Here is a 23,088-nt window from a genome sequence, read left to right on the forward strand (position 1 = left end):
AACACTTTCTACCCCCTATGCAGTCACTTACCCCCTACATACATGTACATTTTACCTCAAATTTACTCAATTCTTCATTGCTGTGACTTGCTTGCTAGTTGGGATTTTTCTGATCATGGTAGGCTGCGTTTCATTTGATTTATTCATCTCGGTTTGATCGCGGGGAGGCACTAGTAATGTCTGCATTTTTCGGTTTGGCTATTTGTTTCAAGTGTATTAGTCTATAAATACATTTCTTTGCCAAAATTCGTCATCTCTCCCATGTCGTATTCGACTTGTAGTTGTTCTGAAATGTTTATTGCTTGCCTACATTTTACTCCCTCGTCTACATTTAATATAACACATATACATTAATTATTAATTTCGGTTGCCTATCCGTGAAGTTGGTTCTATAGAAAGTATATGACTCTGATGTGTGCCACAGAAAGTATTTGACTCTAGCCTCTAGCCCCCCCTTCTAATTTCCTTAATTTTGTGGCTAGAGTCAAATACTCTCTGTGGGTCACACGACTGGTCAACATGAGTTACCAAAATTATTCCGAAGTGTGCTAGGCCTTGCAGTTCCAAAATAGAAGGGGGGAATTTCGGCAGGCAAGAAAATTGACGTTCTAAAATGTTTATTGCTTGCCTACATTTTCTACCTCCTCTATGTTTAATATAACACACACACATTAATTATTAATTTCCTTTGCCTATCCTGACGTGAAGTTGGTTCTATAGAAAGTATTTTACTCTAGACTCTAGCCCCCCCCCCCCCCCCCCCCCCCCCTTATAATTTCCTTAATTTTGTGGCTAGAGTCAAAACGTTGTCATTAACTCACTCATATAAACAGCAACTGTATTCTTTAAAAGTATTTATCTGAACATGGTTGTAAAAGTTATGAATTCTCACGCTGGCTAGTATCAAACTTTCTGTCGCCGGGGTCTTCCTGTCTTGGAAGCTTGTAGGCACGGTGATGTGAGCTATCCGATTGGCCAGCAGAGTAGGCGCACTCGATTTAGCCACAAATCTCCCTGGTCTGCCGCGATCGAACAATTGGTGACCACTGGTTTAGAAACTGTGCCATGGGTTTTGATCAACCACAGACCATGCCGATATGTTGTCACTAGAAAAACACAACCTGTAGCCCACATAATCATATCAACAGATGACAATTCAGCAATACACACAACACAATTCACACACAATATGCATACAGCGAACACTATGATGAAAGAAACCTGCACCTGACTTTTTTTTTTAAAGTGCTGTGTAGCTAGCTGTATGCTAACGATTAGACAGTTTTATCTCGTGCATCTCTTGAGTTTCGAAAATTGAGAACATCAAGAACTCAAAACAAAATGTATTCTAGACATTTACCACACGATGGAGCCCGTGTGGATTTTGGGTCATGTCCAGACAGACGGTAGGGAACAAAGAAGAGAGATGTTGCGCCGCTCCTGCGGATCCAGGTGGAAGAGCGAGACAGTTGCCATGACAACTTGTTCTGTTCCAGCCAGCCAGTCATTCGCGCACCATTGTTGTGTCCTGGTACCATGAAAACGTCTCTTTAGTAACTGAAGTCTACAAATCATTTCTGTTCTGTCAAGGTCGGCCTTTAGCCATATCTATTTGAATATTTTCTTAAATGTTGATATTGTTTGAGCCCAGAATGGTCTAGGCCTATTGCTCTGTATTGTTTATCCATATGCAAAAAATGAAAAAGAAGGTTTGATGTGTCAGTCCAATGTCCTTGTGAGACACTTCTTCACTTCACAGAAGCCCCTAGTATGGGCCCTTTACATGTTTGTCTGGTATTGCAATAGTTCAATCTGTCTCTTCTTTCCTGGCTTCACACCATATAGCTATTTCCCTGGGACTTATTGCAACACTGGAAAAACAGGTTCACAAGTAGACATTTATTTTTAGTAGATTGCGTGGCCTACTTTATACATTAGACAATGTATTACATTTACTGTCACACCCATACAGATAATACTATATTTAAAATTAGGTTTGTCTCTGGCATGCATAAAAACAGCACAATGACAAACTAGGACTCTGCAATTTATTTGTCAAACTGTACAGACAGACAGACAGACAGACAGACAGACAGACAGACAGACAGACAGACAGACAGACAGACAGACAGACAGACAGACAGACAGACAGGATACTGTACACATAAACCATCATGTTTATGCACTGCACACAAATGTGAAGAAAAGCTACTATTTTCCAGATCTGGGAAAAGCGTGTTTGCTGAGGTCCTCTTAGCTCTTGCTTGTCCCATAAACCCAGTGCATTAGAGAGGATCTGGTGCATTTATGGTGCTGGGTAAACACAGTGATCACCTCACAAAAGATCACAGTGACAAACACACACACAAATAAGACTCTCTGCTTTTCTCACTCTATTACCCAAACTTGAAGAACATATCAGTAGTCACAAGAAATATTGCCATTTAAAGGTTGAGAAACAAAACTTGCCTAAACAGCAGGCTACACACAAGTGTATACAGTTCGTGGAGGGTTAATAGTGTGGAAACCATTAGCGGGTCAGTCTGTAAGCTACAGTAGAACCTGTCTAAGTTGGAATGTGGGGCTTTTAGGGAAGAACACTATTTTGAGCAGTACCGTGGTCTTCCGTTTCTACTTAGAGGTAAGGGCTTTAATTCCAGTTTTTCTCAGGAAAAGATAGCTCAGAGGTCCAAGTATTTATTCCGTTTTGCTCATTCAATGATGATGACAAAGGGGCCGAGGTTCACATTCAGAATAATTAACTTGAAGCCATATCGACCATTCCTCCTCTCAGCGGGACATCATTCGTACAAACTCTGTGAAAAGAGAGGATAAGACCTGTCAAATATTAGAAGTTCAGTCTGTGTGTGTGTGTTACAATATGCAGAGGACATGCAGACTGTGTGAAAGTGGACAGTATCATATGTTACTGCACGTCTATTTTTGAGTCACAGTGACCAGTGGGCCCCATAGTTGTCTGCAGCCGACAGACATATTGAATACTGTATCATAATGCATTTACCAGTTTAAGGATTGGGGTATAGGGATTGTGTTCTCGCTGTTATAAGGAAAACACAGGAGGAGACCACACTTTCCTTACATGGTTGAAACAGGCCGTTTGCAAATGTCAAAGCTATTTGAAGCTTTGCCAGAAAGTGGATAAAAGGAAAGAAATATCATGAAATTGAAGAGTAAGGAAGACCAGTTGACATCAAGTGTTTACGAAGCACTCCTGTCCCATTATCTGAAGACTAGCTTGCACACAGCATGAATAGCAAAATCTCTAGCTATTACAATATTGTCTGTGATTTTATTATTCTGTTGGTATAGATAAATAAACTCTGCATCAGCTTACCTTCAAAGTCAACATGCCCATCACCATTCAAGTCGATGTCCCTCAGGATATCTTCTAAGTCCTTGTGGCCAACCTACAGTCCAGTAACAAAGGAGGAATACGTGTGTGTAAAACAACGTTTTTAGTAGTGATGCATACATCGGTTAAGCTACTCAGACAGACTTCATTCTGTAACCTCACCTGTTGTCCCAGCAACTTCCTCATGGCTTCTCTCAGCTCAGATGTGCTTATCGCTCCATCACCATTGGTGTCAAACTTCATGAGGGAAAAAACAAATGATCACATTCATAATCCAGAGCATGAAATATTAGACCGACAGGCAATAGAACTACTTTTCTCCGTAATCACCCTCTCCTCCCTCTCTCTGGCAATCCAGTTTCTCACCTCTTTGAAGGCATCTCTCAGTTCTTTTACACCAATCATATCTGCAGTTTCAGCGAGAAGTTTGGGGCCCATCAACTCCACAAAATCCTCAAAGTCAACATGACCTCCCACTTGCCAAAAAGAGAAGGAACAAGGGAGAACATGTTAGGGGAGGGAATTAGCAAACCATGGTGTAATGCACCTGTACTGCAAATATCTAGACTAGGGCACACTCTTACAATTCATGTTGATCTGTTGGCTCAGTTCTATCAACTCCATTTCAGTAGGCATGTATCCCATGGTTCTCATACAGTTTCCCAGGTCTTTACAGCTGATGAAACCATCTTTGTCCTTATCAAACTCCTTAAAAGCATCCCGCAACTCTGCAGAGAGAATACAGAGAAAGATTACTCTCCTGTAATCTGAAAACTCATGCCACTACCAGAGACACAACTACAGAGAGACAAGCACAGGAACATTTGTTTTTCATTACTTACCATCAATCTCCTCTGGCCTCAGGTCTCTGTCCTATTGGGGCAAAGAAGACAGTGTCAGTGTAATCAGAACTTCAAATAAAATTAAGTTATTAACAATTAATAAATAAAGATTATGATTAAGTTGTTTAGAGATAACAATTGTCAAAGTCCATCATATTATATTCCTACGCTATCTGATGTTAACAATCCCAGGAACATAGCGACTTCAAAAGGTGAATCTGCGGTCTGCGCCATGATAATCCTCTATCTATTCTGGTGGAACTCAAGCAAGGGACAATAGCTATATAGTCACTGGAATGTTTTCAAACATCTTAATGACTCCCATTCAGACTGCTCCCAGCGTCATCAGAGACAGAGCACAACCGGGAAACGCATGTCTTTCAGTCTGCAAGGAATGTAGCTATGTTCTTTTTTCAGCTCTTGCTTATAATGAAAGCAACCTTTAAAGGATATGGAGGACAGAGAGAGAGAGAGAGACATATCCCAGAACCGTTAGGGGTTAATCTGCAGGGAGAAGTGTAAACACAGTGGCCTGAAGAAATACATTTGGTTAAACATCAAACGGCCATCAGAATCCTAAATTAATCCAATAATGTAACAAACTGCAGGGGTTTATTTTGACATCAGTCACAACACAAACATAGAATGTAAAAGAAAGAGGGTCGACCAAGGAGTACAGTAGCCCCAGGTAGGTAAGTCCCTGTTTGCGGTCTCATCCACATATTTGTACTTTATCTGCCAAACACATCATGTCTGGTTACATTTAACACACACACACACACACACACACACACACACACACACACACACACACACACACACACACACACACGCGCACACACACACACACACGCACACACAAAGTATACAAAGCATTAAGAACACCTGCTATTTCCATGACATAGACTGACCAGGTGATTCCAGGTGAAAGCTATGATCCCTTATTGATGTCACTTGTTAAATCCACATCAATCAGTGTAGATGAAGCGGAGGATACAGGTTAAAGAAGCATTTTTAAGCCTTGAGATAATACACATAGATTGTGTATGTGTGCCATTCAGAGTGTGAATGGGCAACACAAAAAATGTAAGTGCCTTTGAACGGGGTATGGTAGTAGGTGCCAGGCGTACAGGTTTGTGTCAAGAAACTGCAATGCTGCTGGGTTTTTCACGCTCAACAGTTTCCCATGTGTATCAAGAATGGTCCACCACCCAAAGGACATTCAGGCAACTTGACACAACTGTGGGATGCATTGGAGTCAATATGGGGTAGCATCCCTGTGGAACGCTTTCGACAGCTTGTAGAGTCCATGCCAGACAAATTGAGGCTGTTCTGAGGGCAAAAGGGGGTGCAACTCATAATTAGAAAGGTGTTCTTAATGTTTGGTATATTCAGTGCATATGTGTTTGTGTGTGTCCAGACTTACTTACAGCCTGCCTCATATCGGCCTGGCTCTTGAGCAGGAAGATGCAGGTGGGCCCCATAATGTTGTGAATGAGAGCGCAGTTTTGTGCTAGGGTTATGAGCGGCTCCTGATAGGCCCCTCAAATGGGGAGGCCCCTTTCATCACAGGACTGCACCACCTCTGTACTGCCTCCTGTCTTCCTGGACCAGCTTTCCAGGGGGGCCAGGGGGGTTCAGGTATAGGGGGACAGAGACAGTGTTAGAGACGCGTAGTCAACAGCAGCTTTGGGACAGAATGAACTCAGAGGTAGAGTTGAGAGGGAGTAGTAAGTCAATTAGACGTGTATAGCGTCAGTGAGTCTCTAATTTCTCAAAAATCTACATGCCTTGTCAAATAAATCTGATAGAAAAAACAAACATTGTAAGGTCTGTAGTGCATAATATCCTTTCATATGAACGACCTGCTCAATGTGTTTCGGACCCTACCTTTGACCTGTTAATTATGTCATGCTGCAGTCATGTTGTAATGCTTATCAGTCAGTAGCTTGTGCTGCTTGCTACTTTATCAAATTTCCTTTATGCTAGTCTAGCAGGAATTATCGACAGCTTTCACACCCAAAAGCCCTCTCCTGTTTAATAAATTACTCCCATTCATCCTACTCCCACTTCCTAATTTATTAAAGTGATTTTTTTTTACATAAACCTTTCACACAGCAAACATGACTGATTGCAATAGTTATAGTAGATCTGCTAATGCTGCCAGCGGGATGGGGTCTGTTAGCAAGCCTTTTGGCACATCAGTGGAGACTTTTACAGTGCTTGTTATCAGTAACGTCACACTTGCTGTCAGTAAAATGTGTTCTAAATGTGAATGTTTTAGTGTGTGTGTGTTTGAGACAGAGAGAGGGAGAGAGAGAGAACAAGAGAGAGAGAGAGAGAGAGAGAGGGCGTAAAAGAGAGGGGTGGAGGGACTTTATATCCACATCAATAAAAAAGTGTGGACAACTTTCCATTCTTTCATCATAACAGTTTACTGGTCACATCATGTATACTGTCTTACTGTCAAAACGACAGTAAGCACACACACATGGGGAAGGTGAGAAAGACTAGTGGATGAAAGGCAGAGAATAGATGGAAGAGAATATACTTTCTTTCAGTGAACTAGGACTGCACTCACAAGTGTATTCCATTCAACTCTTAATCCTCTACTAGAACCTGGATCTGCTTCTAGAACCTGGATCTGCTTCTAGAACCTGGATCTGTCCATCATTCTACACTGATGCCCAAGACCGACCATTTGTGCCAAAGACTTCACTTGCAATTTTATCCCTACGACAGAGCAGAGTTTCAAGAGGCAGGCCAAGTATAGGTATAAATAGTCATGGTAAGAGGCATTGTGAAAGTAGTAGATGCCCCCAAAAATGTTTTGCTGTCGTGAGTGAAATATAATTTTAAAAACGTGGCCTGACATGAGTAGACAAACAGTATAAAAATACTCTTCATCGCTTTGTAAACTAATTTACACAGATGAAGAGCTCTACAGTCTACAAACTGTTATGAACTTTACTGTATATGTAATAAATCAATGACAAGTGACTTGTTCTTCTTCTAGTAATACAGTACCAGTCAAAAGTTTGGACACACCTACTCATTCAAGGGTTTTTCTTTATTTTTACTATTTTCTGCATTGTAGAATACTATGAAATAACACATATGGAATCATTCAGTAAATGAAAAAAGTGTTAAACAAATTAAAATATATTATATATTCTTCAAAGAAGCCACCATTTGCCTTGATGACAGCTTTGCACACTCTTGGCATTCTCTCAACCAGCTTAATGAGGAATGCTTTTCTAACAGTCTTGAAGGAGTTCCCACATATGCTGAGCACTCGTTGTCTGCTTTTCCTTTACGCTGCGGTGCAACTCATCCCAAAACATCTCAATTGGGTTGAGGTCAGGTGATTGTGGAGGTCAGGTCATCTGATGCAGCACTCCATCACTCTCCTTGGTCAAATAGCCCTTACACAGCCTGGAGGTGTGCTTTGCGTCATTGTCCTGTTGAAAAACAAATGACAGTCCCACCCAAGCTTAAACCAGATGGGATGACGTATCACTGCAGAATGCTGTAGTAGCCACGCTGGTTAAGTGTGCCTTGAATTCTAAATAAATCACTGACAGTACCACCAGCAAAGTATCCCCACACCATCACACCTACTCCTCCATGCATCACCGTGGGAACCACACATGCAAAGATCATACGTTCACCTACTCTGCGTCTCACAAAGACACGGCGGTTGGAACCAAAAATCTCAAACTTGGACTTATCAGACCAAAGGACAGATTTCCACTGGTCTAATGTCCAATGCTCGTGTTTCTTGGCCCAAGCAAGTCTCTTCTTATTATTGGTGTCCTTTAGTAGTCGTTTCTTTCCAGCAATTCGACCATAAAGGCCTGATTCACACAGTCTCCTCTGAACAGTGGATGTTGAGATGTGTCTGTTACTTGAACTCTGTGAACCCTTCTTTTATGCTGCTGCTACTCTCTGTTTATCGTATATGCATAGTCCCTTTAACTATACATTCATGTACATACTACCTCAATTGGCCAGACTAACCAGTGCTCCCGCACATTGGCTAACCGGGCTATCTGCATTGTGTCCCACCACCCGCCAACCCCTCTTTTTACACTACTGCTACTCTCTGGTCATCATATATGCATAGTCACTTTAACCATACCTACATGTACATACTACCTCAATAAGCCTGACTAACCGGTGTCTGTATATACAGTGCCTTGCGAAAGTATTCGGCCCCCTTGAACTTTGCGACCTTTTGCCACATTTCAGGCTTCAAACATAAAGATATAAAACTGTATTTTTTTGTGAAGAATCAACAACAAGTGGGACACAATCATGAAGTGGAACGACATTTATTGGATAATTCAAACTTTTTTAACAAATCAAAAATTGAAAAATTGGGCGTGCAAAATTATTCAGCCCCCTTAAGTTAATACTTTGTAGCGCCACCTTTTGCTGCGATTACAGCTGTAAGTCGCTTGGGGTATGTCTCTATCAGTTTTGCACATCGAGAGATGTGCATTCCTCCTTGCAAAACAGCTCGAGCTCAGTGAGGTTGGATGGAGAGCATTTGTGAACAGCAGTTTTCAGTTCTTTCTACAGATTCTCGATTGGATTCAGGTCTGGACTTTGACTTGGCCATTCTAACACCTGGATATGTTTATTTTTGAACCATTCCATTGTAGATTTTGCTTTATGTTTTGGATCATTGTCTTGTTGGAAGACAAATCTCCATCCCAGTCTCAGGTCTTTTGCAGACTCCATCAGGTTTTCTTCCAGAATGGTCCTGTATTTGGCTCCATCCATCTTCCCATCAATTTTAACCATCTTCCCTGTCCCTGCTGAAGAAAAGCAGGCCCAAACCATGATGCTGCCACCACCATGTTTGACAGTGGGGATGGTGTGTTCAGCTGTGTTGCTTTTACGCCAAACATAACGTTTTGCATTGTTGCCAAAAAGTTCAATTTTAGTTTCATCTGACCAGAGCACCTTCTTCCACATGTTTGGTGTGTCTCCCAGGTGGCTTGTGGCAAACTTTAAACAACACTTTTTATGGATATCTTTAAGAAATGGCTTTCTTCTTGCCACTCTTCCATAAAGGCCAGATTTGTGCAATATACGACTGATTGTTGTCCTATGGACAGAGTCTCCCACCTCAGCTGTAGATCTCTGCAGTTCATCCAGAGTGATCATGGGCCTCTTGGCTGTATCTCTGATCAGTCTTCTCCTTGTATGAGCTGAAAGTTTAGAGGGACGGCCAGGTCTTGGTAGATTTGCAGTGGTCTGATACTCCTTCCATTTCAATATTATCGCTTGCACAGTGCTCCTTGGGATGTTTAAAGCTTGGGAAATCTTTTTGTTTCCAAATCCGGCTTTATACTTCTTCACAACAGTATCTCGGACCTGCCTGGTGTGTTCCTTGTTCTTCATGATGCTCTCTGCGCTTTTAACGGACCTCTGAGACTATCACAGTGCAGGTGCATTTACACGGAGACTTGATTACACACAGGTGGATTGTATTTATCATCATAAGTCATTTAGGTCAACATTGGATCATTCAGAGATCCTCACTGAACTTCTGGAGAGAGTTTGCTGCACTGAAAGTAAAGGGGCTGAATAATTTTGCACGCCCAATTTTTCAGTTTTTGATTTGTTAAAAAAGTTTGAAATATCCAATAAATGTCGTTCCACTTCATGATTGTGTCCCACTTGTTGTTGATTCTTCACAAAAAAATACAGTTTTATATCTTTATGTTTGAAGCCTGAAATGTGGCAAAAGGTCGCAAAGATCAAGGGGGCCGAATACTTTCGCAAGGCACTGTAGTCTTGCTACTCTTATTTTCAAATGTCTTTTTACTGTTGTTTTATTTCTTTACTTACCTACACACACACCTTCACCCCCCCCCCCGCACTATTGTTTAGAGCCTGTAAGTAAACATTTCACACGTGACAAATAAACTTTGATTTGATTTGAACGTATCTTCTGCAGCAGAGGTAACTCTGGGTCTTCCTTTCCTGTGGCGATCCTCATGAGAGCCAGTTTCATCATAAAGCTTGATGGTTTTTGCGACTGCACTTGAAGAAACTTCCAAAGTTCTTGAAATCTTCCCGATTGACTGACCTTCATGTCTTAAAGTAATGATGGGCTATTGTTTCTCTTTGCTTATTTGAGCTGTTCTTGACAAACTATGGACTTGAGCGGTGTTTGAATACCCATAATAACATACTGTATACAACGTACTTAATGAGTATATACTACATACTATTATTTCATTTTAGTATACTGTAAAGGAACAGTATCGTTTCAGTTGAGCAAACTAGCGATTCGCCTGTTAACCGGAAGTTGATGGTGTTGCTATGCAACCTCTTGCTAGCTTGTTTGCATAACAAATGACAAGCTAGACATTTTATGATGTCGAGTGTGTTCGTAAATTCAATCTGGAGTGCCAGAGAGCGCTCTGGGCATTCGTAAATTCAGAGCGTTGTCAGATTGTCCATTCGTAAATTCAGAGCGTTTTGCTCTGGCCAAGGAGTAGGGTTAGTGATCCGAGCATTCTGACCTTACAACGGCAGTCAAGCACCCAAGCTAGCTACTTCCAGACACAAATGAGAGAGCACCTCACTCTGACCATTTTACTCACCCTAGCAGAGCTGGTTAGGCTGTTTTCATGTTATCCAGATTGTTGGTGACTGTAACTGTGCTGCTGGATACAATTTAATTATTCTTTTTTTGGCAACTTTTACTGACACTCTGACTCTGGCACACTCTGAAATCGGAGTAGATAGCCAGAATTAACAATGTCCATTGAGAACGCACAACAACTATAACACTTAGCTAAGAATTACGTGAATAATCAAGTCAATAAATGTTGGGTAGTTATTTAGCATATAGTTAATATACTGCCTGGCAAGTTTGATGTATTAGCCAACTAGGTAACTAGCTAACATACCGGTACATACTTCTGTAATGCTGTGTGTTTCATAAGGATAGCGTAGCTAACAAATTGTCAGCCAACATAATGTGTAACCTAACTTATTTAAAAAGTAATTTCTTTATTACATTGCTAAACATTTTCTTAAAATTTGACATAATTAGTTAAAGCAATGCATTTGTAACCACTCTCATCGGACATCGGCTGCATATTTTCCACCATTTTCTTCAAATCTGAAAATGTGAAGCCACGTCCATTTTGGAATGAGTAGGTGTGTCCAAACGTTTGACTGGTACTGTATATTTGACATAATTGTCAGGTGGTAGATTAAAACAAAAATAAGCAGTGGATAGTAACAAAATAAAGTCTCCTCATCAGAGCAACAGTTTCACACTCCAACTGTAAATATGAAGGTTCCTAAATACACCACACAGTAGTAAAGGCAGTTCTAAAATTAGGTGCAGTAAAAAACCCTTTCACATTTAATCACTTTTCCAATTAGCATATCTCTGTACAGCATTTTGTACAAATTGTGAAATAGTCCAGCACATGGGAACAGACACAAGATAGACAGCTGCAGAGGTAAAGCACATGCGCTATAGTCAGGGTTGGGTAGGTAACTTTGTAAATGTAATCTGTTACAGTTACTAGTTACCTGTCCAAAATTGTAATCAGTAACGTAACTTTTGGACTACCAAAACTCAGTAACGTAATCTGATTACTTCAGACTACTTTACCCTTAAGAGGCATTCAAAGAACACAAAAAGGATCCATCAAATGCATTTGGTGTGTCATCATTGCGGTCTCTGACTTTTCAATGCTGAATTGAATGTCATTAATAAAACAGAAAAGTGTTATGTTTTTTTTCTTCTCGCAAACATCCTTTCTGAATTTAAAAGTAATCCAAGAAGTAATCATTTACTTTTTCAAATGTATATGTAATCTGATTTCAATATTTTTTTCTGGTAACGTATCTGTACAGTTAGTTTTTTGTAATCAGATTACATGTAACTGATTACATGTAATCAATTACTCCTCAACCCTGGCTACAGTGCATCACATTAAATACAACCTTACCTTTTTGGAGAGGATTCTAAAAAGAGATTTTACACAGTTCCCAATGGTAGAAAACAAGGGTTTGCACCAGACTTAAAAAGACGACAAGGGTCTTTCTGAGAGGGCTTGGAGGAGAGGAGAGTTAACACAGGTTTGAGGTAGAGCCATGTGGATAGAGGTCGAGAGCTTCAAGATTCTTGGTGTCCACATCACCAACAAACTATCATGGTCCAAACACACCAAGACAGTTGTGAAGAGTGCACGACAATGCCTATTCCCCCTCCGGAGATTTGGCATGGGTTCTACAGCTGCACCATCGAGAGCATCCTGACTGGTTGCATCACTGCCTGGTATGGCAACTGGTCGGCATCTGACCGCAATGCGCTACAGAGGGTACTGTGTACAGCCCAATACATCACTGGGGCCAAGCTTCCTGTTGTGCAGGACCTGTATACCAGGAGGCACTAAAAATGGTCAAAGACTCCAGCCACCCTGTTCTCTCTGCTACCGCATGCCAAGCGGTACAGGACCGCCAAGTCTAGGTCCAAAAGGCTCCTTAACAGCATCTACCCTCAAACCACAAGACTGCTGAACAGTTAATCAAATGGTAACCCGGACTAATTGAATTGACCCCTCGTTTTTTGTTTCATGCTGCTGCTACTCGCTGTTTATTATCTATGCATAGTCACTTTACCCCTACCTACACTACCGTTCAAAAGTTTGTGGTCAATTAGAAATGTCCTTTTTTTCCATGAAAACATACATCAACAGAGTTGCAAAATGAATAGGAAATATAGTCAAGACATTGACATGGTTATAAATAATGATTTTTAATTGAATTAATAATTGTGTCCTTCAAACTTCTCTTTCGTCAAAGAATCCTCAATTTGCAGCAATTACAGCCTTGCAGACCTTTGGCATTCTAGTTGCCAATTTGTTGAGGTAATCTGAAGAGATTTCACCCCATATGCTTCCTGAAGCACCTCCCACAAGTTGGATTGGCTTGATGGGCACTTCTTACGTACCATACGGTCAAGCTGATCCCACAACAGCTCAATAGGGTTGACATCCGGTGACTGTGCTGGCCACTCCATTATAGAGAGAATACCACCTGACTGCTTCTTCCCTAAAAAGTTATTGCATAGTTTGGAGATGTGCTTGGGTCATTGTCCTGTTGTAGGAGGAAATTGGCTCCAATTAAGTGCCGTTCACAGGGTATGGCATGGCATTGCAAAATGGAGTGATGGCCTTCCTTCAAGATCCCTTTTAACCTGTACACATCTCCCACTTTACCACCACCAAAGCAACTCCAGACCATCACATTGCCTCCACCATGCTTGACAGATGGCGTCAAGCACTCCTCCAGCATATTTTCATTTTTTCTGCATCTCACAAATGTTCTTCTTTGTGATCCGAACACCTCAAACTTAGATTAGTCTGTCCATAACACTTTTTCCCAATCTACATCTGTCCAGTGTCTGTGTTCTTTTGCCCATCTTAATCTTTTATTTTTATTGGCCAGTCTGAGATATGGCTTTTTCTTTGCAACTCTGCCTAGAAGGCCAGCATCCCGGAGTCACCTCTTCACTGTTGACGTTGAGACTGTCACGCCCTGGCCTTAGTAATCTGTGTTTTCTTTATTATTTTGGTTAGGCCAGGGTGTGACATGGGTGATTTATTGTGTTTCGTCTTGTCTAGGGGTTTATTAGATTTATGGGGTTGTGTTCAGTGTAGTTGTCTAGGTGAGTCTATGGTTGCCTAGAGTGGTTCTCAATCAGAGGCAGGTGTTTATCGTTGTCTCTGATTGGGAACCATATTTAGGCAGCCATATTCTTTAGGTATCTGGTGGGTGATTGTTCCTGTCTCTGTGTTTTGCACCAGTTAGGACTGTTTCGGTTTTTCCACGTTTTCTTATTTTGTATAGTGTTCACGGTTTCATCTTTCATTAAAAGATGTTTATAAATAACCACACTGCATTTTGGTCCTCTCCTTCCCAGGAAGAAAGCCGTTACAGAGACTGGTGTTTTGCGGGTATTATTTAATGAAGCTGCCAGTTGAGGACTTGTGAGGAATCTGTTTCTCAAACTAGACACTAATGTACTTCTCCTCTTGCTCAGTTGTGCACCGGGACCTTCCACTCCTCTTTCTATTCTGGTTAGAGCAAGTGTGCGCTGTTCTGTGAAGGGAGTAGTACACAATGTTGTACGAGATCTTCAGTTTCTTGGCAATTTCTCACATGGAATAGCCTTAATTTCACAGAACAATAATAGACTGACGAGTTTCAGAAGACAATTACTTGTTTCTGGCCATTTTGAGCCTGTAATCAAACCCACAAATGCTGATGCTCCAGATACTCAACTAGTCTAAAGAAGGCCAGTTTTAATGCTTCTTTAAAATCAGAACCACAGTTTTCAGCTGTGCTAACCGGGTTTTCTAATGATCAATTAGCCTTTTAAAATTATAAACTTGGATTAGCTAATACAACTTGCCATTGGAACACGTGTAGATATTCCATAAAAAATCTGCCGTTTCCAGCTACAATAGTCATTTACAACATTAACAATGTCTACACTGTATTTCGGATCAATTTGATGTTAATTTAAATGGACAAAAAAATAGCTTTTCTTTAAAAAACAAGGACATTTCTAAGTGACCCCAAACTTTTGAACGGTAGTGTACATATTACCTCAATTACCTCGACTAACCTTTACCCCCCCCCCCTCCCCCGCACATTGACCCGGTACCGGTACCCCCTGTATATAGCCTTGTTATTTTGTGTTACTTTCTTCTACTATAGTTTGTAAATATTTTCTTAACTTTTTTTTCTTCTTAAAACTGCATTGCTGGTTAAGGGCTTGTAAGCATTTCAAGGTAAGGTCTACACATTGTATTCGGCGCATGTGACAACATTTGATTTGAGGTAGAGTGTAAGAATTATTGAGAGAGAGCTGAGCTGCTTAGCACCTAACGAAAGTGGAAACGACAGTGACAGGACCAACAAAAACAGTAAAAGAGAGGGAGAGAGAAGGACAGAGGGAGGGAGGGAGGAAGAGATGGAAAGGGGGGGGAAAGGGGGAGGTTGATCCAACTTTCCCATGAAATGCACAAGCTGAAACAAATAATGCAGAGAGAAGATGCCGATCCTTTACCCACAGTCTCCTTCCGTCTCTCTCAAAACACATGACACATTTCATTACCTACACAAACATACACGATTCTAATCAGCAGGAAGGTTGTGCAGCGATATTTAGGGGGCAGCAGGTGTTTAAAAAAAGGCACATCTGTCTAAAAGCGGCAGGATACCATTTTCTGGCACATATAAAGAATGCAAGCTTGACTAAACAACATCAACAATGTTAAGCAAATATATAACAAAATGAGGAAAATATGCAGGGAAATTAGCAAAAGTATTTGTAACAATGTTTTTACCCTGCGTTAAGTGCAGGTTTAGGTGGGACTAATAGTGATTCATGGTTTAATGAATGGATTATTATATACTGCTGTGCCATTGAGTGTTTTTAATTCCACTTTCTCTCAAATGCCAAGCCATGAAAATGATCCCTGACTGTTACAGTACTGATGAATAAAGTAGTAGACCGCTACACCTCAATAATTTTGTCTTTCAGGCGTATCAGAGGGGGCAATTTGCACTACGGTTGGTTGCACTGCCATTGATATCACAGTTATCACTGTGAGACAAATACAACATGCCCCACTCATTTATTGCACCATTTCCTTAAATTGTTCATCAATAGGCTATAAATGTAAAACCAGCTAAATATGCAGCTACTTTGGGAGACAGGCAATGAGAATTGGCTGACACGTTGGATGACAGTGAAACACGCAGATGGTGTAAGTTATTTGTACAACATCTCTGATATAACCTTCCTCCCTCGCACTCTCTCTCTCGCTCTCTCTCAGGTGATGATTAATCTTGGTAGGAGCATATTTAGCTAATGTAGCACTCTTTCTCAGAGTTATGGTGAACTTCATCACACATCTGATCAGAGCCATTCTTTGATTTGCTTGCATCATGTTAGCATCATGCAAATGTGTACGCATGCACATCCACATGTAAACAGTACACATCAAACTCTGTTCAATTTCACACCTGGTTTTAAGCACTAGATGGAACTGACTGTAAAATGACACAGTTCCTTTAATTGTGCCTGTAAATAATTAATTGTAAATGTACAGGTACACCAGAGATGAATACATTTTTCTGCTCAACTGTCACCTGGCTCTCTATCTCCTACCCTCTATTTTCCCCATCATCCCTCTATCCTTCACTCTCCTCCCCCCTCCCAACTCCACCACTCTGTAGACAATGACAAGGTCACACTGACCTAACAGATACAGAGCCAAATGAACAGAGAACGTCATGGAAGGGGAGGGAGAGAAAACCATGGAGGGGGGGGGGGGGAACATTGGAGCATTGGATTAATTTTGGAACATTCTGTTATACCGGTAGTCTGTAAGAAAAAAAAGCAACTAGGTAGAATGAGATGGCTGCTTTATTTGTCTCAGAAACATTGTGTCTTATAACACATGCTTCATTGGGATCTAATAGAAGATGTGTTACGCTTCTCCCTGTGTCTCACCACCTCTCAATTAACGTGTCATAAAGAGCTGATTCATATTGCGCTTATGTTTCACTGGCACACACTTCCTGACTGACTCACAGATGACAGGGAAAACACACAAGAGAAAAAACAAATATGGAAATAGATTGACTGCTGAGCTGAGGGTTGTCACAAAGACCCACTGACTTCATTGTTAGAAGCACCAAAGCTTCAGTTTGCAAACGCTCATCAAAAACACAAAAGGAAACTAATTAAACATTGAGAACACATAATATACTCCACCTAATCCGTAGGACACTTATTGAATAGATTATAACCACAGTATGAGGCATAGCATATCACAACACACCATCACCATACAAGTCCCAAGAGTGATCCACAAAGTCAAGAGCCCATTCCATGATGCCGCACACTCCCAATGACAGACCAATACCAACTTCCTCTTTATGAACACTAAGTACCCCAGTCTGCAGAAGGGTCAGCACCCGCACATTACTATGTTTACAGAGCAGGGACACAAATCATTCACTAATATAGCAATGTTTTCTGATCTAATCATGTTGAATTTTGAGCAATACTAATACATTATCAGTGTCCTCTAGCGTAAAGTGTCATTATAATGCCTGAATGTAGTTACTTCTAGAGGTCGACCATGTCACGTTCGTTATAAGGATCGGACCAAAGCGCAGCGTGGTATGCGTACATTCTTATTTTTTTAAAGAATGAAACACTGAACAAACTAACAAAATAACAAAACGAAATGTGAAGCTATACAAATGAGTGCTGACAGGCAACTACACATAGACAAGATCCCACAAACACCAAATTGAAATGGCTACCTAAATATGATCCCCAATCAGAGACAACGATAAACAGCTGCCTCTGATTGGGAACCATATCAGGCCACCATAGACATACAAATCACCTAGACCTACAAAAACCCTACACATACAAAAAACCCTAGACAATATAAAACTAGCGTACCCACCCTAGTCACGCCCTGACCTAACCAAAATATATAGAAAACAGATATCTACGGTCAGAGCGTGACAGACCAATTATGATTTTTCAAACGATACTGATTATTGGAGGACCAAAAAAAGCCGATACCGATTAAATCGGACAATTTTATTTATTTATTTGTAATAATGACAATTACAACCATACTGAATGAACACTTATTTTAACTTAATATAATATATGAATAAAATCAATTTAGCCTCAAATAAATAATCAAACATGTTAAATTTGTTTTAAATAATGCAAAAACAAAGTGTTGGAGAAGAAAGTAAAAGTGCAATATGTGTCAGAAAGCTAATGTTTAAGTTCCTTGCTCAGAACATGAGAACATATGAAAGCTGGTGGTTCCTTTTAACATGAGTTTTCCAATATTCCCAGGTAAGACGTTTTAGGTTGTAGTTATTATAGGACTATTTCTCCCTATACAATTTGTATTTCATATACCTTTGACTATTGGATGTTCTAATAGGCACTTTAGTATTGCCAGTGTAACAGTATAGCTTCCGTCCCTCTACTCGCTCCTACCTGGGCTCGAACCAGGAACACATTGACAACAGCCACCCTCGAAGCAGCGTTACCCATGCAGAGCAAGGGGAACAACTACTCCAAGTCTCAGAGTGAGTGACGTTTGAAATGCTATTAGCGCACACCGCGCTAACTAGCTAGCCATTTCACATCGGTTACACCAGCCTAATCTCGGGAGTTGATAGGCTTGAAGTCATAAACAGCACAATGCTTGAAGCACAGCGACGAGCTGCTGGCAAAACGCACAAAAGTGCTGTTTGAATGAATGCTTACGAGCCTGCTGGTGTCTACCATCGCTCAGGCAGACTGCTCTATCAAATCATAGACTTAATTATAACATAATAACACACAGAAATACGAGCCTTAGGTCATTAATATGGTCGAATCCGGAAACTATCATCTTGAAAACAAAATGTTTATTCTTTCAGTGAAATACGGAACCGTTCCGTATTTTATCTAACGGGTGGCATCCATAAGTCTAAATATTCCTGTTACAATGCACAACCTTCAATGTTATGTCATAATTATGTAAAATTCTGGCAAATTAGTTTGCAACGAGTCAGGCGGCCCAAACTGTTGCATATACCCTGACTCTGCGTGCAATGAAAGCAAGAGAAGTGACACAATTTCACCTGGTTAATATTGCCTGCTAACCTGGATTTATTTGTGCTAAATATGCAGGTTTAAAAATGTATACTTCTGTGTATTGATTTTAAGAAAGGCATTGATGTTTATGGTTAGGTACACGCTAGATAAACTAGTAAGATAAACTAGTAATATCATCAACCATGTTTAGTTAACTAGTGATTATGATTGATTGATTGTTTTTTATAAGATAAGTTTAATGATAGCTAGCAACTTACCTTGGATTCTTACTGCATTCGCGTAACAGGCAGTCTCCTCATGGAGTGCAATGTAATCAGGTGGTTAGAGCGTTGGACTAGTTAACTGTACGGTTGCAAGATTGAATCCCCCGAGCTGACAAGGTATAAAGCTGTCGTTCTGCCCCAGAACAAGGCAGTTAACCCACCGTTCCTTGAAAATAAGAATGTGTTCTTAACTGACTTGCCTAGTTAAATAAAGGTGTAAAAAAAATACAGATTTTCGATTGTTATGAAAACTTGAAATCGGCCCTAATTAATTGGCCATTACGATGAATCGGTCGACCTCTAGTTACTACTGTATTCCATGTGGCTTATAAGCATCAACGGTAGTTGACATATTTTGACATTTACACAACCATCCTAAAACAATTGCTTGAGCTATAGATAGGCATAGCCTAAACACCAGTAAATCGACTATGTGAAGGCCTATGTCACTATGGAGATTAAGCTCTGTGCATGAATAATAATTGGTTGTTTATTTCTGGGCAATAATTTGAATATCTATATACACATCCAGCACATGTTTGGAAAACACCTGTTCGGAGCGCAGTGACATCTGTGAGGAACATCTAACATCCTTTCATCGTGACGAGATACTTCAAAGTGACTAGGCTACCTTCAACGTGACTAGGCTACCTTCAACGTAACTAGGCTACCTTCAAACAGCAAAATACAAAAAAGATAGTTATATATATTTTTAAATCAATGTATTTATGAATATGCAAATCACATTGATTTCAGTGTCATACAAATGGACACTTCAGAAGCGTTCTACTCTGTATCTCTCTCTCCTCTGCCTCTTTCATTCCAATGTGTAGGCCTACTACTGTACATCCATGCTGAGAAACCATCAATCGAGACATGGCTTTATATGGCAATGTGTGTAGCTGTGAATATTACAGAGGCAGAGAAATCTGGAACGTTAAGGCTAAATCACCTGTGACATCATGGTACATGTGAGGATAACAATTTGTGCACCAAATGTGGCCATTACATTTCTGGATAATTTTATGTGAAATGTACAATGAGGACAGCCTATATGGTTCCCTTTTCACAGTTCATTAACATAGAAGCTCTAATAAGAAGACTCACTGAAGCCCTCTGTGCTTTCAGAGACAAGCTCATCCATTAATAATGTCATTGATTTACTGGGCTCAGTGAGCCAGGCATATTCAATGGCTGTACGATTCCACTACAAGACAGTAATGTGACCCTCAAATACTATAGTTTTCATGCACTATCAATTACATTCAGACTACTACCTCTAGCTGAGATCAATACTGATAATGGTAGGCTTTCTCCCTCTTAAGAAATAGCCTACATTACTAGGCTAAATAGGCCTTATTGATTATGAAACTATTTGAAGAAGCTTAGCCTATAATTTGTGATTGCAAGTGAATTACTATTTTTCATAATTAAGAAATTATTTTAATTAAGAATTTAATGTGTATTATGTTTTAGGCAAGGGTCTTACCTGTCCAAAAACCGAGTTGAGAATTGGCCGCAAAAAGTCAGATTCACAAGATGCTGCGCTGGACCTTCGAGAGCGGTGAGAGGATCGGCTGGATACGGGGATAGGCGAGGAGGAAGCTGGGGACGGGATGCTGACATCCACGCTAGCAGACGAACTGGCCCTTGTATGGTCCCTCGATTCAAACAAGAGCGCGGTGTCGTCTTTGCAGTCTGAGTGGGGCTGCATGCCTATTCTGGGGTCTAAACGGGTAGGGTGAGTGTGGCTGTGGTGTTGTGCAGCTGGCTGGTCGTCCCGGGTCGTTTTCCGGTGGTGTCGGTGATGCTTGGATGACTTGCAGCGTTCTCTCACACCTCGAACCACACCATGTTGCTCAGATGGGTCATCCTGGGAGTGGGCGGCGGGAACGTTGCCATGTGGGGCGTGGGGCTGGCTCTTACTAGCTCGGGTCGTCGCCCTATTCCGGGTACCGAGGAGCGAAGGGTGGCACAGGGGTCTCCTCGCAGTAACGTCGCACTCTGCCGACCAGAAAGACTCCTCTGCGGCATTGCTGCTCACTTGACTTGCAGCTGGACGGTGGTGATGATGATGATGATTTCGGTCGGTTCCTGTCGTACGTTCAGGGAAGTGTGTCGATCTTCCGCTTGCCGAGGAAGATTTCAGCAATGAGGTCTTGGATTCGGATTTGGGAAAAGAGGAGCTCATGATTGTCTTGCTTCTAGTCTCGTTTCATCCGGTTAACCTACTCATTGCCGTTTAGTTACCCATCAAATATGTCATTTTCTCATATTGTCGGCCCTTGTAAGGTAACAACAACACCATAGCTGCCTTCAAAAGCTATCCTTAAAAGTTGCATTTTACCACCTGATTGCTATGTGGCCCGGCCGCTGATGCAGGGCGCGCGCAGACGCGTAACCAAAATCATAGTGATGAGGGAGAGCACGATGTTCACGTCGCGTCATCCTGTCACTAATGTGAACGTCCCTGGAACCCTGAATTTACCGTGCGTGTTCTGTTGTGGGAGGACCAAACACCGTGCTCATAAATGATTGCGGTAGGCTATGCTGTCTTCAATTGGAATGGGTCATAATTCAGCAGTACATGTCAATGCCCATCTCTCGGTTGCCAGCTATGGTAGGCTACATCTCTATTGATTTAAACAGAGAGGGCTAAACTCCAAAATGAATGCAGATAATAACTATGGATATGGAAACCCATTTTCTCAACCATTTTTTGAAAGTTCCAAGGCAGTAGTTTTTATCTCAATTAATCAAATATTTTTGGGATAACAATTAAGTACCTTACTGTAATTGTTTACAATTAAAAGGGTCAAAAATAAGCAAAAATAGCTTCTTAGCAAAGAGCAATTTCTGGAAGGGGTCTGAGTGGGGAGGGGGAAACTGAAAACTAGCTGTTATTGGCAGAGAGATTTGGAACTCTCTTTCTTATTGGTCTGTTAATTTACCACCTGGTGATGTCAACAGGCAGGCCAAAACTCCATCCCACCAAAACAGGGAGAAATTTCAGGTGGTCTTTTCAAACAGCTCTTACACTAAAAGGTCATTATCATAATTCTCACAATTTCACATATTATTCCAACCTCATAGTGTGGAAATATATATAAAGCACAAGACGATCACGTTTTTTTGACTGCACTGGGCCTTTAAATGTCAATACTATCTAAAAGTTGAGATAGTAGCCTATGTAAACATTGAGATACCCAAGTAACATTTTTTAGATACTAACCTACCTGAAAATGTTGATATAGTAGATCATAGAGGATATGTTTCTTAATTTGTAGCATTGTGTGGCGATTTCCATCTATCAATTCAATTCAATTCAAGGGCTTTATTGGCATGGGAAACATGTGTTAACATTGCCAAAGCAAGTGAGGTAGACAACATACAAAGTGAATATATAAAGTGAAAAACAACAAAAATTAACAGTAAACATTACACATACAGAGGTTTCAAAACAGCAAAGACATTACAGATGTCATATTATATATATATATATATATATATATATATATATATATACACAGTGTCTTAACAATGTACAAATGGTTAAAGGACACAAGATAAAATAAATAAGCATAAATATGGGTTGTACTTACAATGGTGTTTGTTCTTCACTGGTTGCCCTTTTCTCGTGGCAACAGGTCACAAATCTTGCTGCTGTGATGGCACACTGTGGAATTTCACCCAGTAGATATGGGAGTTTTTCAAAATTGGATTTGTTTTCGAATTCTTTGTGGATCTGTGTAATCTGAGGGAAATATGTCTCTCTAATATGGTCATACATTGGGCAGGAGGTTAGGAAGTGCAGCTCAGTTTCCATTTCATTTTGTGGGCAGTTTTGTGGGCAACCTTGTAATTGTTCATATGAATTCTGAGCATGCGTGGCGATTTTCCTTTACA

At 40.7% G+C, this 23,088-nt stretch overlaps 1 protein-coding gene across 3 annotated transcripts; it reads right to left on the reverse strand.

The window, feature by feature from the left end:
• Nucleotides 1-839: 839 nt before the first annotated feature.
• On the reverse strand, nucleotides 840-21,678 carry LOC110525554 (calcium-binding protein 1). 3 transcript variants are annotated; one of them, XM_021605766.2, is made up of 7 exons: nucleotides 20,672-21,669; nucleotides 4,216-4,246; nucleotides 3,958-4,101; nucleotides 3,740-3,849; nucleotides 3,536-3,610; nucleotides 3,356-3,428; nucleotides 841-2,816 (listed from the first exon to the last, which is right to left on the reverse strand). In XM_021605766.2, exons 1-7 carry the CDS (start codon nucleotides 21,371-21,373, stop codon nucleotides 2,791-2,793), a joined length of 1,161 nt encoding a protein of 386 aa, XP_021461441.1. In that variant the 5' UTR covers nucleotides 21,374-21,669; the 3' UTR covers nucleotides 841-2,790. The 3 variants fall into 3 exon arrangements, 2 of the variants coding, with proteins under 2 accessions (XP_021461441.1, XP_036835575.1); XR_005052045.1 differs by having other exon boundaries at nucleotides 840-2,816; nucleotides 3,356-3,610; nucleotides 20,672-21,677; XM_036979680.1 differs by lacking the exon at nucleotides 841-2,816 and having other exon boundaries at nucleotides 2,852-3,428; nucleotides 20,672-21,678.
• Between the last annotated feature and the right edge of the window lie 1,410 nt (nucleotides 21,679-23,088).

This window comes from Oncorhynchus mykiss, chromosome 6 (genome assembly GCF_013265735.2).
Source record: "Oncorhynchus mykiss isolate Arlee chromosome 6, USDA_OmykA_1.1, whole genome shotgun sequence".
Classification (NCBI taxonomy): domain Eukaryota; kingdom Metazoa; phylum Chordata; class Actinopteri; order Salmoniformes; family Salmonidae; genus Oncorhynchus; species Oncorhynchus mykiss.